We start from the raw sequence: 18,400 nt of genomic DNA on the forward strand, positions 1-18,400 counted from the left end.
GGAGAGAAAATTGGGATTATATCAGAGGATGTGTTTGGACATTTGGCTTGTCCATTATGCACTTAACTTTTGTACAATGTAAATATTGATTAAAATGCCCCTCTCATTTTGCTGGTGTGGCAAGATAATTTGAAAAGCTCCTGCAGGGCTACTGTTTAAATGAATTCCCTGGGACAAGAATATTACAATAACGATTTTTAAAAAAGCTATAAATGTATGTCAACAAATTCAAGCAATTCAGAACTGACTTAAAGAGGACCGGTAGTCAACCCCAAAAAAGAGATGTTACTATAATTAAATAGCTATATACACCTAAGAAAAAAATATGCCCCCCCCCAAAAAAAAAAATATATATATCAAACTTCATTACCAAAATATATACAGTAATTGTATTGAATTAATTAATCACAAATATATAAAATCATGTATTCACTGGATAAGCAGATGAGTATATTGTACGGAGCTGGACACTATGTACACACAGTAAATTGGGGCCGCAGAAAGACCAGTCAGTTCACACAATGAAGCGAGCGGCTCCGGCTGCAAGCTTCATTGTGTGCTGTGTGAACTTCTGATGCGGGCGCGCGCTGATGCGTTCACATCAGATTACTGTGGCCGGAAAGATCATCTGACCGGTACTTAAGTACCGTCCGGAATGATCTTTGCAGGGAACGGCCGGTCATATAGGTAGTGTGAACATAGCCTTAGGGTGCGTTCACATGTACAGGATCTGCAGCAGATTTGATGGCGCAGATTTGAAGCTGCAGATTCAAAGCAAATCAATTCTGGCCCATTAAATCTGCTGCAGATCTGCTGCGAATCTGCTGCAGATTCAAATCTGCGCCATCAAATCTGCTGCAGATCCTGTACATGTGAACGCATCCTAAATATGAATTCCCTAAGTATTAATAGCCCTGCATGTTACAATAAGCATAATTCCTGCAGACAAAGACAAAGTAATAAAAAAAATTACAGTTTAAATTTCTAGAAGACTTTTTATTTTAATTTTGTACAATTCTAAGGTCTAGTGCAACGCGATTCCGCTGGAGCCAACGATATTATACCTCAGAAGATGAATGGGCTTTGGACAATATTTACATTGGACAACAATGCCCTAATATGTGCAGTGGACATGGCTGGTGTGACCATGGAATTTGCAGGTAAATAAATATGCTTCCTTAATGTATCATTTTATCTTTATCATTAAAGAGGGTGTAATCTGTTATCTGTAAAGGAACCTGCTACAGGAGCGTAGGTGTACATTAAAGTTGCGATGTACAGGCCTCTTAATTGTTTGTTACATCTGTGGCTGCCCATGCACCAAAAACCTTAATCTACACCAGCTATGAGCTATAATTTCAGCTATAATTTATGCCAATGTCTGAAAAAGGCCACACCTGGGGCAGTGGTGTAGCTACTATAGAGGCAGGCCTGGCAGCTGCTATGGGACCCATGCCAGAGAGGGGCCCGGGGATGCACAGGGAAGATAAGAGCCATCTTGTGTCATTCTGCTTAACCCTTTATGTAGTGCAGTGTGTAAGTGACCCAAGGTTCATTTACATGCTGCAACACAAAAAGGGTTTAAAAGCACAAGACATGAAGATCTCTGCTTCTTTGCTCTGATAACCCCTGACCTCTGTTCTCCCGTTGCAAGCTTCGAGGTCAGGGGTTATCAGTGCACAAGCAGTGAAGCAATGATCTCCTTGTCTTCTGCTTTTAAACCCTTTTTTGTGTTGCAGCATGTTAATGAACTTTGGGTCACTTACACACTGCAGTACATAAGGGGTTAAGCAGAAGGGAGTCTTATGCACTTATGTATTTAACCATAAGGGCTGCTAATGGGCCCCTATAGTTGAATACAGTCGACTGGCAGAGCAAGCAGCCATTGGCTCTATGCTCTATCGGTCACTCTTGTGGCTGCAGCCAGGATTCTGCCTCTGGCCACAAGACATTTTATTTTTTAGCCACATCACCGATGTATATTTACATTTTTTTTTTGCTATGGGGCCCCATGAATCCTAGCCCCGCCGCTGCACAGCGGTGTTGCTAGGATCTAAAAAGATTTGTACAATTTGTACCTCTGTAAAATAGTCTTTCCTTTAATAACAGCACAATACAAGGGCAACAAAATTCCTCCAAAACATGACCACATTTACTGCATGTTCAACATAGACCTATATAATCAATATTCTTCACATAAACTAGCCATACAATGGTATATTGTGAGAGGAAGGTCATATGAAGATCCAGGGCACCAGGCACTAAAATTGAGTTTATATCCCCGACTGCTAGCAATGCCCCAGGCCACAACCCTTTAATAAAACTCCACTAACTTCTAAAGAAAAAGCTATGATCTGTGAAAAAAATGTAACATTTGTAAAATAGGCACATTTAACCACTTTTCTCTCTGGCTAATATATATGAAAAATGACAGGGGAATCCCATCTATAAATCATAATTCTCCAATAGGGTATTTCAAAATGGGTTTTCCAAATCAGATAATTCTTTTCAACCTTTTCAACTTAAAATACAGTATAAAACAACACAGTATTTAGAGTATCAATGTTATGTGCATATGCACATGTTTGGTATCATTAACATATATTTATCAGTTTTAGGCTTTGTTCACACAACATTTTTTTAGGTGAAAATGGCCATTTTTTGTTAATGATGGCTGTTAACAATTATCATGACATTTTATATTGGCAGGCATAAATAATGATCACAATTATTTTAAAAAAACTGCAGTTTTTAACCTAATTTTTTTTTATGAACATAACCTTACAGAGTTGCAAAGTTACACTAAAAAGGGAAAATCAAAAAGCCGTCTCAATAGACATGTCAACCTGCTGTTTTGTTAAAGGGGTTGGCCACTTTATAGTAAAATTGCTCAGTGTACAGTATTAGTAAGTGTACTTACTGTATATACTGACAGCAGCTCCCTGTGTACCTCATAGAGCTAATATCAGACTGAGAAGGACAATCAGGTAACCAATCCAATTCATTCCTTTATTTATACATAGGATTGCCCAATATTGCGCTCACTGTCAATTTTATCATTATTTTGTTATACTTAACCCCTAATGAACTGACGGGTGTTCATTCCTCTGACAAAGAGCAGCATAATTGAGTGTCACGCTAGTGTGAGGTTATACCTCAACATTTTACTAATATCAGACTCCCCTCCTCCAGGCTGGGCTGCTCTGCTCTGTGGTGTTTTGGTCCATAAGATTGCTGACATGGAGAAGCATGTGACCAGGCCCCGCCCCCCAGTGTCCACCACTGAACCTGTACATGTCTATGGAGAACACAGTGGACAGGGCCTGGTCACATGCTCCTCCATGTCAGCCATTTTGTGGACTGAAACAAAACAGAGCAGGGCAGCCCAGCCTGGAGGAGAGGAGTCTGATTTTAGCTCTATGAGGTAAACAGGGAGCTGCTGTCAGTATATACATTGAGCACACTTACTAATACTGTAATACTTTGTACTGACCTACTAATACTGTAATACTTTGTACTGACCTATTTTACTATAAAGTGGCCAACCCTTTTAAGTGAAGACTATACCAAGTGGTGCTCAGGAACTCATGGTGTGTTTACATAGAGACATTTAACTGACAGGTTTTAGGAGCCAAAGCCAGGAATTGATTTGATGGACTGGCCGTTTAGCTGGTCGGTGACTGGGAGGGATGCCGCTCTAGTCACTCTTTGGTCAGTCCATCAGCTGGGACAGGCATTTCCCCGTGATGTCATGACAACTCGGGGGCAAAATGCCTTCGGTCGGGGGTCCCAAGGCCAGTCCTGCTGCTCACCACAGGCACGGGGAGAGGTAATTTCGTACTCCTGATCGAATTCCCCCCTGCTGGCTGCCAGATTTTAAAGATGGCCGAACTTCTTCTTTAATATTTTTATGAGTCTTCGCTACTTCGACTGTCTAGCAAAGAGAAAAGGAGAAGGTGAAAATGAACAAAAGAACACAGACATAGGACTGTTGATGGAAAACAGTGTTATTGGATAAATAAGTCTAGGTCATAGCAGTCATATAAAATATATGCATGATATAGGTCAAATACTGAGGAAGTGCAGTATAATTGTTATTACTTACAAATTTGTAATTTTTTGCTGCCACCGGAGACATCTAAAATGTTATTACATGAAAGAAAATATGTGTTGTGTTTTTCGGCAGTGTGCAAATAAAAGTTTAATAAACTGCCCAACATTAGGGTTCCTGCAGAAGTGTACCACTTGACAATTTTTAAAAAATATTTAATCAAGTTTAATTTATATTTATAGTTTATTAAAACACTATACTGGTTTATTTACTTACAGATGTGATTCTGGGTACCAGGGTTCAGAGTGCCTTCCTGAAAATTCTCTTCCATCCACTGTAATGTCAGACTTTGAAGGACTAAATGGCTGGGAAACAGATTGGCAGGAAGTAGTTGGAGGAGAAATTGTGAAGCCTGAAGAAGGATGTGGAATTATTTCATCTGGATCTTCTCTGTACTTTTCCAAGGTATTATGTTATTGATTATTTTGAGCCACAATTCTGTATATATCCGAAAGAAAGTATAGAGAATCTCAATAACTATAAGGGTATGTGTACACTAAGGGATCCGGGCGAATTCTCGCAGCTGCTTGCATCTCCGCCCTTGCCATAGACTCCATTCTATGCACAGGCAGATTCCGTCATCTGCCCGAAGAATGAACCTGTTCATTCTTCGGGCGGACAGCGGAATCTGCCTGATCATAGAATGGAGTCTATGGGACCAACGGAGATGCACAGGCGCGAGTGGGAGGAGAACTGCAGAATTCGCAGTGGGTGATCTTAATGTGCACATACCCTCACTCAGTAGGTCTTTGTACAATCATCACCATTACAGTCCACATCTGTGAGAGTAAAAAGAAGTTGTCAAAGATTCTGAAGCTGCCATAAGGCATTCACTCGGCTCCATAGAGATTGAATAGAGCTGCGGGTGTCATGCCAACTCACGTCTTTACTCAGAACAAAAGCGCTAGTGGCCAATCTGAAGATCATCCCCCTCCCCCTGGTCTCTTACATGTCCTCTATCCTGTGGATAGGAGGACACGTTTGTTTTAAGTTGGAAAACCTCTTTAGGGTGCCTTCACAGGTAACGGAATTACAGTAGATTTTACACTGCAAGTTTGCAGCAAAATTCGCTACAATTCCCCTCCTGTCACTTTCAATAGGTTATCTTGCTCGCAGCGAGTATGTAAGTTGCAGTCCCCTTAACCTCTCGCAGCCCAGCGCATACCTTACCCAGTCTGTGCTCCGTCTCTGTGGCTCCTGGTGTGTGTTATTCCCACTCAGCCAGTGAGTTCGCTGTCTCACCGCAGCCTTTGATTGGCTAAGTGGGACATCCAGAGGCAGGGAGCCACAGAACAACCGTGGACCGGTAATGTATGCACTGGGCCACGGAGGGTTAAGGGGTCGGCCGCTTACATACTTGCAGCAGGATGACAATTGCACTGGGGTGTGTAATCCTATTGAATCCTAAGAATTCGCAGTGTGAAATCTGCTGCAATTCAGTTATGTGTGAAGGCACACATAACTGGGCCCGGTAATGTATGCACTGGGCCGCGGAAGGTTAAGGGGTCGGCCCCTTACATACTTGCAGCGGGATGACAATTCCACTGAGGAATGTAATCCTATTGAATCCTAAGAATTTGCAGCGTGAAGTCTGCTGCAAATCAGTTATGTGTGAAGGCACCCTAACTGACCCCTTAACCCTCCGCGGCCCAGTGCATACAGTACCTTAATTAATATTACTGACAATATAGATTCCTTTTTTTTTACATTTAGTCATAAAATGTATGCATTGCTAAACATTTGTTTTGTTTTATTGTCTATACATTTTGCTGTGCAAAATTTAGTTAATCTCCAGAACAAACATTACATTTCACATCTTTATTTCTTAACACAGCCAAAATATACAGTGTCTACAGTAACTATTTTTCAATTTCTCTTATTTGTGTTTGTTTTTCCCATCACCTGCAGACATGGGGTTTTAGAAACCCTGGTTGTATCAGATGTTAAAAATAATACTTGAAAGGTGTGTGCACATATATTACTGGCATATCAGTCTCCCTGTTGGCTGTAAATATAATACTTTCTTTGTGCTTCTTTCTGTAGGTAGACAATATTCCCTGTAAATATGTTACCATATTAGTTGTACAAACATTGTCATCAATAGTTGTACACAATGCCTTTTTTGTATAATTCAGTAATATTTTAGAAAAGCCTGTGCAGACCGCAAAGATGCCACTTCTAAGAGATAGATCTGTCTGATCTACGAGCCTCATGCATAACAAAACCTTTGAGAATCTTTCATGTAAGGCCAACAAAATGTATATTTATCTGCCAAATAACTGATTCTGATTTATGTAAACCAAATACAGTGCCAGATTCTAAGGGCTTTAGCCTGAAGGGTCCTGACAGCTAGAATGTGACCACTTCAAATTACTGTTGCACAGGCATGCATAGATTCAGCATACTACATAAGAACGTTTCACAAAAATGGTAAATGCATCCGCCGATGCTGGAGAATGGGAGGACATATCCTGATAGAAGCGCTTGCTATTTGTCCTATCCAATGTGTTAGTCTGTACCTATGTAGACCATAGATTAGGACACATGTCTAAGCAACGGTGCTGATCTTGTGGGACATTGATCCTGTTGGTCATCCTGGACAATGGTACAGTGAGTACAGGACTAAGCAGCACCTACTATTTTCTTCACATACACATTACCTAGTGGCGTAATACAATTGCCATATACCTTGTGTTATTGTGATGCATAACACATTACACACATGCTAAACAATGGCGTGCTAAAATTGTCATATCACATGTGTTTCTATGATGTAAAACTAACTGTATACAGACTTTTGTGACCTTTTGACCTTTGGCCCCTGATGATGCATACCGACATTGGTGCTGAAACGCGTTGAAAAAGGTAGTCTGTTCGTTCTCCTTGAATGGTCCAAACTGGATGATTATGGTTCAGTGACATCTAGGAGTATTGTTTGTGTTCATTGGTATACTTTTATAGTCTGGAGGTAAAGGGACAACCGACTGTCCATGAGTTGTACTGGACTTGGGACTGCTTAATGTGGACCTATACAGAGCTCCCCCGTATCAGGAAGGACGTTCTGGGGACGTCTCCTCTATATGACTATATACTTTTGGAGATATTTGTAAATACACCTATTCATTTTGGCATTTTAATATTCGATATAATAAAATAGATTTTTAAGCGTATCCTTTTTCTTGTATTTTTGTTTAACGCAAGGATTGTTGGGCCCTGGTTAGTGCACCCAGAATTACACTATTGATTGTATATAAATGTAATAGAGCTCATTGTGCCTCACTTATACTAACAGATATCATCATACATGATATAAATATATTTGCACACTCCCATTTGGTTGCTGTATCATTGCCCTTGGTTTTGTTTAAAATAATCAATCTATATACACAGCTACTTAAAGGAGAACTCTGGGGAAACTTAAAAATCCCAGGTCACAGCAGGTTAGGGGTAACATAAAAAAGAAGCTATGCTCAGTATTTGTGCCAGCTCAGAAATGCCCACTCGGCCAGCCAGTGCCAGTGGGTGGCTGAGCTGTTATTTCCTGCCGGGAGGTAACAATGCAGGAAGCCAGGAGAAACAGGAGACCGTCAGCTTTCAGTGAGCTGCTTATGCTGCGTTGCCAGGGCTTGGTGGACAGGTTAGCATAGTCTCTTTAATATGCAATTTTTTTTAACAGGATCTATGCTTCTCCATCACAATACAGTAGTAATTTCATGAGCCGTGTTGGAGTCAAGATAAACAAACAGCATCATAAAACAAAGATATGACTGTTCAGGCATAGTGAAAAATGTAGTTTTGCAGCAGCTGGAGTGCAAAAGGTTGCCCACCCTCACTTTAGTTTGATACAGTTGTGTATTTCTTTTCTCTAACAGGATGGAAGGAGACAGCTGGTTAGTTGGGACATGGATACAACATGGGTTGATTTCATACAGTTCTACATACAAATTGGAGGAGAAAGCGCATCGTGTAATAAAGCAGATAGTAGGGAAGAAGGAGTGTTACTGCAGTATAGTAATAATGGAGGCATAAATTGGCATTTGCTGGCAGAAATGTATTTCTCTGACTTCACAAAACCCAAGTAAGTAACAGATATTCATTGTTCTTATTTAGGAATCAAATACTGCAATAATGATGATCAAATTATTTCATTGTAAGCATGCCTTTATATTTCTCATTAGTTAATTTTACATGTAAGGTTTATGAAATAAATAATACATTAATGGCTTCTTAATATAGTGTCCTCTTGATCTCTTGATTTTGAAAAGGATGCTACTATTGGGTATGTTAGGTTTTAGCTTCTGGCATGGTTATATGTAAAATATTTGCTCATGTTATATATTCTATTAGGTTTGTATATCTTGAGCTCCCTAGTGCAGCAAAAACACCCTGCACTAGATTTCGCTGGTGGCAGCCTGTATTCTCAGGAGAAGGATATGATCAGTGGGCCATAGATGATGTTATCATTCTGTCGGAAAACCAAAGACAAATTATTCCAATTGCTTATCCAACATTACCACAAGTAAGTCCATATTCTCTTCTCCGCATCCTTTTAAAAATTAAACGTTTTGCCCTCCCAACATGTCTTTGTTTCCTACAATTGAAGCTAAAACTCACTATATTGAGGGTGAGTTTATTTGTTTATAATTTTCTCACGAACCACCAATCCCTCCACTTGTCTAACTTTTTTTCTAATTTGATGGGGCTTCTCCTTTAAGTCAGTATGGAGATCAGTAATAGTCTGAATGCGACATTATCATTTTTTATTGATCACCATGCTAGTAATACAACTCTTATCATGAACCGTCAGAAGGACATGATGGGGGTTGTAGTTCTGCAACCTGGGTGGCTACATTCTATAAAACTACAACTCTTATCATAAACTGTCAGCAGGGCATGATGGGAGTTGTAGCTCTGCAAACCAGAGAGCCCCTTGGTGCAAACCTACAGCTCATATCATGAACTGTCAGGGGGACATGATAGGGGTTGTAGTTCTGCAACCTGAAGAGCCACATGCTGAAAAACTACAATTTCCATCATGAACTGTCAGAAGGATATGATGGGTGTTGTAGTTCTGCAACTTAGAGAGCCACATTCTGAAAAACGACAACTCCCATCATGAACTGTCAGAAGACGTTCTGCAATCTGGATGGCCACATGCTTTAAAACTACAACTATCATCATGAACTGTCAGCAGGGCATGGTGGGTGTTGTAGTTCTGCAACCTGGAGAGCCACATGCTGCAAAACCAAAATTCGCAGCCTGAACTGTCAGCAGAGCATGATTGGGGTTGTAGTTCTGCAACCTGGAGAGCCACATGCTGCCAACCTAAAACTTCTATCAAGAACTGTCAGAAAGACATGATGGGGGTTGTGTTTCTGCAACCTGGATGGCCGCAGGCTGCAAAACTACAACTCACGATCATGACCTTTCACCAGGGCATGATGAGGGTTGTAGTTCTACAAGAGACACAGGCTGCAAAACTGCAACTCCCATCATGAACTATTAGCAGGGCATGATTGGGGTTGTAATTCTAGGGATAATCTCACATGTTCAGGTTCCTGCTCTTCTCTGGGTGTTCTTGGCTCCTCTGCTCAGGTCTGGCTGCTGTGTATGGGGGTGGAGCTAATTGCCCTGCTCCTCATTACACTGAGCAGAAGTCCTGAGGTAGGAGAGGGAGGACAGGGCTCCTGCCAGCAGTCTATTCTGTTGTATCAGCAATTGCTGATACAACTGAATATAGAGGGAGAGCAGCCTGCAAGTCTGCTCAGTACAGTTCTCCCGAACCGGCTGCCATTATCACAATTGATTTAGGAGAACTGCAGAGTGACAGGTAGTGGTAAGGGGTCCTGGGCCACTGGTTAGGATCCACCCCTGTGTATCCAAAACTTTGCACATAACATTTGTCACTTCCCCCTGCTTGAGCAAACCCCTCTGTGCTCCCTTACTTTCTGTAAGTTGCATTAGTCAGCAGAAATAAAGTGCTTGTGAAGTGCTTGTTACTGAACATGCAGGTATCATCTTTACTTTGTGACTATGGAGGAACACATTTTTAATGATCTTGACATATTTTGGTTTGACAGTAATAACAAAAGCCAAAAACCACTGGTATATATCACAAAACAGGTATGATGCAGAAAGAAGCACAAAATGTCTTCCCATCAAGCACTTAAGTACTGCTCCATCAACCATTCTAACCCTTTAGTAAGAAAACACACATTAGCATATTTGCACAGTAAGAGGTAGTTTTTTTAACATACTATACGCATACTATACACATACTGGTATACTGGTATCACGCACAGTAAAAAAAGAAAAAGAATAATCATAAAGTAAGAAAAAATGTCTATTTTTCTCTGTTTAAAACATAACATCAGGTATCTCAAATAGCAGCACGTGCTAATCATTTATTGTTGTGATTCATATACTGAACTATAGATTTGATATATATATAAAATACATTTGTTGTACTTTCTTCCCATTTAGAATTTTTATGAAAAGCCTGCTTTTGACTACCCAATGAATCAGCTAAGTGTTTGGCTAATGATGGCTAATGAAGGAATGGTTAAAAATGAAAGCTTCTGCGCTATCACTCCTTCTGCCATGATATTTGGAAAATCAGATGGCGATCGATTTGCTGTTACCCGGGATCTAACTTTAAAACCAGGATATGTACTGCAATTCAAGGTATTCCAGAAGTCTTTTTGTTGGGTTTTGTTCACTTTATGCCTAAAAACATTAGTTGGAAACAAAAAATGGCACTTATAATCAGTATATATTAGTCAGTGTAAAATGCTGATTTCCTACCTTGTGAAGCCACATTCCCTTGTTAGGTGAAGCCTTCTTCCACAACCACATGCTGCTCCCAGCCTGGAAATGGTTACTGATGCAGAACATTTGATAAGACAAATCCCTCAGGATACACTATTGAAAAACAGTGAACACGGAAACTTGCGCATTGTAAAGTGTGCAACAAGTAACTCTGCTTGCTGTTTTTAGACAGTTACCATTTTCAGTTTGCATAATGCCACCATAAGGCACCAAGATAATACTGCCATATACTGTACATCCCACATAATACAACCATATATTAAATAATTTCCCCATAGAACTCACATCAAACTGCCATATGGATTTTACATACTGCAGTTCATTTCCTAAATAATACCACCATACATGGCCAAACAATAATGGATGGTTTCAGCTCTTTAGCTCCCATCTTTGAAAGTTCCATAGTAAATGATGGCCCCGGGCAGTTTTCCTGTTAACCAGTTTTACCTAGAAAACGAACTCTGGAGATAAGAAAACACTTCTAAAGGCCGATAATCGCTGGGTGTAATAGCTAGTGTTAAACACGTTGAAAGCAAATGATGCAGATAGCAGAGGTCTGCTGGCCGTCACTTCGTGTAATAGAGGCAGCCAGATGTGTGCGTGTAATAGCACCGTCAGTGAGCTGGGAACGAGGAGCAAGTTGGCGCTGACCTGACAGGTCTGTGCTGACTTGTTCACAAAAAATCAGGTTGGGTAATAGGCCCTTTAGATATTCATTCAATACGTACAGATTCCTGTTTGCCTAGTGAAATATTTAATAATTTAAAGTGTACCTATAATCTGGACAAACTTCTGACATGTCATAGTGAGGGTCATCAGTGGCGATCAAGGTTCTCAAACCCTTAGGGTCCAATTAGATGAATCGATCATCGGAAACAAGATTGTTTTAAGGTTAACCTGAAATCATTCACCATATTACACAGAATGAGGTTGTTAGGTACGATCATTACTATGATAATTCCTACAATTTTTTACTCCATCTGATCCCAGAAAATGAAGAAACAATGTGGAATTAGTGAACCAATGTTGAATTACAGTAAATGAATGTGAAATTACAGCAATGATTTATGTTTCGCATTGGTCGTTTGATCATTACCTGCATTTACATGAAATGATTATTGCTTATACTCAAAAGATATAATGATAATTTGCACGATAATCATGCTGTATAATAGGGCCCTTACAGATCACTAGAATAAAGGGCAAAAGCATTGCACCCCTTCATCTCATCTCTAAACAGCTATAATGAGCACTATACAGTTATAATGAAAGTCTATGGGACTTCCAGTGTACATAAATGCTGTTCCTTAGAAACATACCTTCATCCTGAGCACCCTGTGCGCAATAGGGAGCTATTAGCAGGTTAGATAATTCTATACTTCTGTTGATACGTCTAACCGACTTATTAGTATAGGTAATAAACTGCTTGGATCCTAATAAGATTTACCCAACCATGGACTGGTGCATAGTTATGCTGGAACAAACTGCACTCACAAAGCTGAAAACATTCGATTGTCCAAAATGGCTTTGTAACATTAAGATTTCCCTTCAATTGAACGGAGGGGCCTAAGCCATCACCTGCAGAAACATCCTTTCTCCACCAAACTTTACAAGTTGGCACAGTGCAGTCAGGTAGAAATTGTTCTTCTTGCATTCACCAAACTAATACTTTTCTGACTGTCACAAAGAGAAAAGTGATTCATTACATTACATTTCCCATGCTCAAGATTACAAAAAAAAAATTAAGAGATTATTTTTATTATGCGGGGGGGGTGGGGAAATAAAAACAATTTAAAAAAAGTTATCTAATTATAAAAAAAGAAATGCCATAAAAAGAAACCCCCCAAAATTCAATGATAAAACTAAAGTCATGAAAATTATATATATATATATATATATATATATATATATATATATATATATATATATAGTATACCCTGGGAAAGAAGTAGTCAACAGTCCAGAATCAAAGCACATAAAATATATGCATAGAGAGAGCCATAGAAGAAAATAACTCAGAAGCTCTCCTGCAGGTTCCTGCGTACGTACCATCTGCAGTACAAGTCACTCACTTCGCTGAATGCGTAGCTACTTTTGTTCCCTAGTTTATTAGAAAGTAACAGCCTGGCCTAACAACAGTGTTATTAAAGTGTCACTGTCGTTAAAATTTTATTGCAGAAATCAATAGTACAGGCGATTTTAAGAAACTTTGTAATTGGGTTTATTAGCCGAAAAATGAATTTTTATCATGAAAACGCAGTTTGAAGCTCTCCCCCCTGTCTTCATGGTTTTCCTATGGAGAGAGAAAGTAAAAGCAGCAAAACAGGACAACAAAGAGTTTATTTACATTCACATCCCGGGCTCTCTCCTCTGACAGTCACCACTGACCTCTCTGACCTCTAATTAGGGCTCTAAATAGCTCCCCTGCTGAGCAATCCTTTGTTCTCGGCTCTCTGCTGCCGCTAATCTCGCTCCTTCCCCCTCCCCTCTTCATAGACCAGACAGATCCGACTGATGAAAAAACTGTCGAGATTTCTATCTATCGCAGGTTATTAAGACCCCAAGACAACACTTTACAATTCATATTGTATTCTTATTGTATTGAATCATAACTTAACCCCTTTCCCCCAGCATACATTCTGAGCCTTAATGCCCAAGTCATTTTTTTCTTGACATGGGCAGAGGTGGCAGCAGGGATCACTGTGTCAGACTAGAAAGAATACACCACTTTCTGCAGTTCATACAGCAGCTGATAAGTACAGGGAGACTTGAGATTTTAAATAGAGGTAAAATACAAATGTGTATAACTATTTTAAGAAAAAAAGAAAAATAGCTTTAACCTCTTAAGGACATATGACGTACCCCTACGTCATATGTCCTCACTTGCACTTCAAAGCGGGGCCGCGCGGCGGCCCCGCTTTGAAGTGCCGCAATCCCGGGTGCCGCAAGTAGCCCGGGACCGCTGCTATTAGCGGGCACGGTCTGATCGCCGTGCCCGCTAATTAGCTAATCAGAGGCAGCTGTCAAAGTTGACAGCTGCCTCCGATTACCGGAGGCAACGTTTCCCTGGGGTCTAGTGGGGGAGATCGCTCGAGGAGCGATCTCCGTTACTGATGCCGGCCGGGGACGCGTCCAAGATGGCGCCGTCCTCGGCTCGGCACTCGTTCGTTTTCGGCTGCAGCAGCCGAAAGCAAACGAGTGCCGATCTCATGGATCTCTGCAGCATATCTATGCTGCAGAGATCTCAATGAGAGATCACAGTGTATATACTAGAAGTCCCCCAGGGGGGCTTCTAGTATATGTGTAAAAAATAAAAATAAAGTGTTGTTAATAGTAAAATGCCCCCTCCCCTAATAAAAGTCTGAATCACCCCCCTTTTCCCAGGTTTTAAATAAAAGTAAACAAATAAATAAATAAACATGTTTGCTATCGCCGCGTGCGTAATCGCCCAAACTATTAATTAATCACATTCCTGATCTCGTACGGTAAACGGCGTCAGCGCAAAAAAATCCCAAAGTGCAAAATTGCGCATTTTTGGTCGCATCAAATCCAGAAAAAATTTAATAAAAAGCGATCAAAAAGACGTATATGGGCAATCAAGGTACCGATAGAAAGATCACATCATGGCGCAAAAAATGACACCTTGCACAGCCCCATAGACCAAAGGATAAAAGCGCTATAAGCCTGGGAATGGAGCGATTTTAAGGAACCTATATTGGTTAACAACGGTTTGAATTTTTTACAGGCCATCAGATACAATATAAGTTATACATGTTATATATCGTTTTAATCGTAACAACTTGAGGAACATGCATAACAAGTCAGTTTTACCCCAGGGCGATTGGCGTAAAAACACATTTCCCCCAAATAAAAGAAATGCGTTTTTTTTTTTCAATTTCACCACACTTTGAATTTTTTTCTGGTTTCGCAGTGTACTTTATGCAAAAATTCAGCCTGTAATTGCAAAGTACAATTAGTGACGCAAAAAATAAGGGGTCATGTGGGTTTCTAGGTGGAAAAATGCAAGTGCTATGACCTTTTAAACACAAGGAGGAAAAACCGAAAAAAACGTAAAAACGAAAATGGGCCCCGTCCTTAACCTCTTAAGGACATATGACGTACCGGTACGTCATATGTCCGCACTTGCACTTCAAAGCGGGGCCGCGCGGCGGCCCCGCTTTGAAGTGCCGCGATCCCGGGTGCCGCGAGTAGCCCGGGACCGCTGCTATTAGCGGGCACGGTCTGATCGCCGTGCCCGCTAATTAGCTAATCGGAGGCAGCTGTCAAAGTTGACAGCTGCCTCCGATTACCGGAGGCAACGTTTCCCTGGGGTCTAGTGGGGGAGATCGCTCCTCCGGGACCTTGTCCCGGAGGAGCGATCTCCGTTACTGATGCCGGCCGGGGACGCGTCCAAGATGGCGCCGTCCTCGGCTCGGCACTCGTTCGTTTTCGGCTGCAGCAGCCGAAAGCAAACGAGTGCCGATCTCATGGATCTCTGCAGCATATCTATGCTGCAGAGATCTCAATGAGAGATCCAAGTGTATATACTAGAAGTCCCCAGGGGGGCTTCTAGTATATGTGTAAAAAAAAAAAATAAAGTGTTGTTAATAGTAAAAAGCCCCCTCCCCTAATAAACGTCTGAATCACCCCTCTTTTCCCAGGTTTTAAATAAAAGTAAACAAATAAATAAATAAACATGTTTGGTATCGCCGCGTGCGTAATCGCCCGAACTATTAATTAATCACATTCCTGATCTCGTACGGTAAACGGCGTCAGCGCAAAAAAATCCCAAAGTGCAAAATTGCGCATTTTTGGTCGCATCAAATCCAGAAAAAATTTAATAAAAAGCGATCAAAAAGACGTATATGGGCAATCAAGGTACCGATAGAAAGATCACATCATGGCGCAAAAAATGACACCTCGCACAGCCCAATAGACCAAAGGATAAAAGCGCTATAAGCCTGGGAATGGAGCGATTTTAAGGAACGTATATTGGTTAACAACGGTTTGAATTTTTTACAGGCCATCAGATACAATATAAGTTATACATGTTACATATCGTTTTAATCGTAACAACTTGAGGAACATGCATAACAAGTCAGTTTTACCCCAGGGCGAATGGCGTAAAAACACATTTCCCCCAAATAAAAGAAATGCGTTTTTTTTTTCAATTTCACCACACTTTGAATTTTTTTCTGGTTTCGCAGTGTACTTTATGCAAAAATTCAGCCTGTAATTGCAAAGTACAATTAGTGACGCAAAAAATAAGGGTTCATGTGGGTTTCTAGGTGGAAAAATGCAAGTGCTATGACCTTTTAAACACAAGGAGGAAAAACCGAAAACGTAAAAACGAAAATGGGCCACGTCCTTAAAGGGTTAAAGGGTTAAAGTGTCACTGTCGTTAATTTTTTTTTTTTTTGCAGAAATCAATAGTCCAGGCGATTTTAAGAAACTTTGTAATTGGGTTTATTAGCCAAATATGCCATTATCTGCATGTAAAAAGCCTTTTCCCAGGTCCCCCCTCCTCTCCTTTCTGTCATCCACTCCTCAGAATCAGAAAATCTAGACTGTTTTTTCATCAGTCGGATCTGTCTGGTCTATGAAGAGGGGAGGGGGAAGGAGGGAGATTAGCGGGCAGCTGAGAGCTGAGAACAAAGGATTGCTCAGCAGGGGAGCTATTCAGAGGCCTAATTAAAGGTCAGAGAGGTCAGTGGTGACTGTCAGAGGAGAGAGCCCGGGATGTGAATGTAAATTGACTCTTTGTTGTCGTGTTTTGCTGCTTTTACTTTCTCTCTCCATAGGAAAACCATGAAGACGGGGGAGAGCTTCAAACTGCTTTTTCATGATAAAAATAAATTTTTCGGCTAATAAAACAAATTACAAAGTTTCTTAAAATCGCCTGTACTATTGATTTCTGCAATAAAAATTTCACGACAATGACCCTTTAACCCTTTGAGGACCAGGCCCAAAATGACCCAGTGGACCACGCAAATTTTGATCTTTGCGCTTTTGTTTTTCCCTCCTCCCCTTCTAAGAGCTCTAGCACTTTCAGTTTTCTATCTACAAGGCCATGTAATGGCTTATTTGTTACAGGAATAGTTGTACTTTGTAATGGCGTCTTTCATTTTACCATAACATGTATGACGGAATCCCAAATATATTATTTATGAAGATATAAATAGGTGAAATCGTAAAAAAGAATGCAATATGGTAACCTTTGGTCGGTTCCTGTGTCTACGTAATGCACTATATGGTAAAACCGACATTATGCTATTACTCTATAGGTCAGTCCGAACACAACCATATGCAGGTTTACACAGATTTTCTAATGTTATATTTTTTTTTTTATGAAATACTTTCTTTTGGCAATTAAATATTAATAAAATGGGCCTATTGTGACGCTTATAACTGTTTTAGTTTTTTACCTACAGGGCTGTATGGGGTGTAATTTTTTCCACCATGATCTCTAGTTTTTAATAATACCATATTTGTGAAGATCGGACGTTTTGATCACTTTTTATTATTATTTTTTTTATATATAATGTAACATAAAATCGGTAATCCGCACCCTTTTTTTCCTCTTTTCGTGTACGCCGTTCGCAATGACGCTTGTTATAGTTTAGTAGATCGGACAATTCCGCACGCTACGGTATATTATATATTTATTTATTTATTTATTTTTATATGTTTTATTTATATAATGGGAAATGGGGGGTGACTTAAACTTTTATTGGGGGAGGGGCTCCTGGAGCCGCTCCCGCTGCCGAGATATCACCGTCGGAAGCCCGGCGTCCGCGCATCAGAGATAAGTCCGATGCTCATAGAGAGTGATGGGTCCATTCATTCTCTATGAGCGTCAGACTCTCTGATGCACGCGCCGGGCTTCCGACAGTGATATCTCAGCGGCGGGAGGGTCTCTAGCGGGGGGGGGGGGGGGGGTGGCCGGGCTCTGCCCCGGCACGGGGTTGATAGGTCCTCTTTAAGTTTTGCAAAAAAAAATAAAAAAATCTAATGTGTATCTGAAATTGTAGTTTATTTGGTTAGACAAGCTGTTTTCTCTAAACCCTGATCAAATTTTTATTGAGTTTATAATGAATTCCCATTTGTGAATTTCCAGGGGTAGACAGAAATGTAATTTTAATGAGCTAGCCACCACTACATGCTCCTTACATAATTGGTGAATACAAATGATGAATAATTTACAAGGGGAATTATTAAATAGATCAGATGTTTACAGGGGAGCCTTCAAAGATCATTTCCTTAGTTCTATAAATAGGACAGCAAACTTGGAGGCAGAAATACATTTTAAAGAGGTACTGTCATTATTTTTTCAAAGAAATCAACAGGTGTAATTGCAAGCAATATACCATCTTTAATTTTTTTCACGTTTTCTATGTTTAAATCAACATTATACATTTGCCTACTAGATGTTTCCGTTCCTGTCAAACTGTGCTGATATTT

The 18,400-nt window shown here is 40.3% G+C and overlaps 1 protein-coding gene across 2 annotated transcripts in view; it reads left to right on the plus strand.

Annotated features, from left to right (window-relative positions):
• RELN (reelin) overlaps positions 1-18,400 on the plus strand; it is a 524,687-nt gene that overhangs the window by 375,152 nt on the left and 131,135 nt on the right. For both annotated transcript variants that reach the window (XM_069977829.1, XM_069977836.1), the window contains exons 23-27: positions 1,023-1,160; positions 4,330-4,516; positions 7,984-8,189; positions 8,459-8,630; positions 10,595-10,795. In XM_069977829.1, the coding sequence (XP_069833930.1) occupies positions 1,023-1,160; positions 4,330-4,516; positions 7,984-8,189; positions 8,459-8,630; positions 10,595-10,795 (904 nt within the window). The remainder of the gene's footprint in view (positions 1-1,022; positions 1,161-4,329; positions 4,517-7,983; positions 8,190-8,458; positions 8,631-10,594; positions 10,796-18,400) is intronic.

This window comes from Dendropsophus ebraccatus, chromosome 1 (assembly GCF_027789765.1).
Source record: "Dendropsophus ebraccatus isolate aDenEbr1 chromosome 1, aDenEbr1.pat, whole genome shotgun sequence".
Lineage (NCBI taxonomy): Eukaryota > Metazoa > Chordata > Amphibia > Anura > Hylidae > Dendropsophus > Dendropsophus ebraccatus.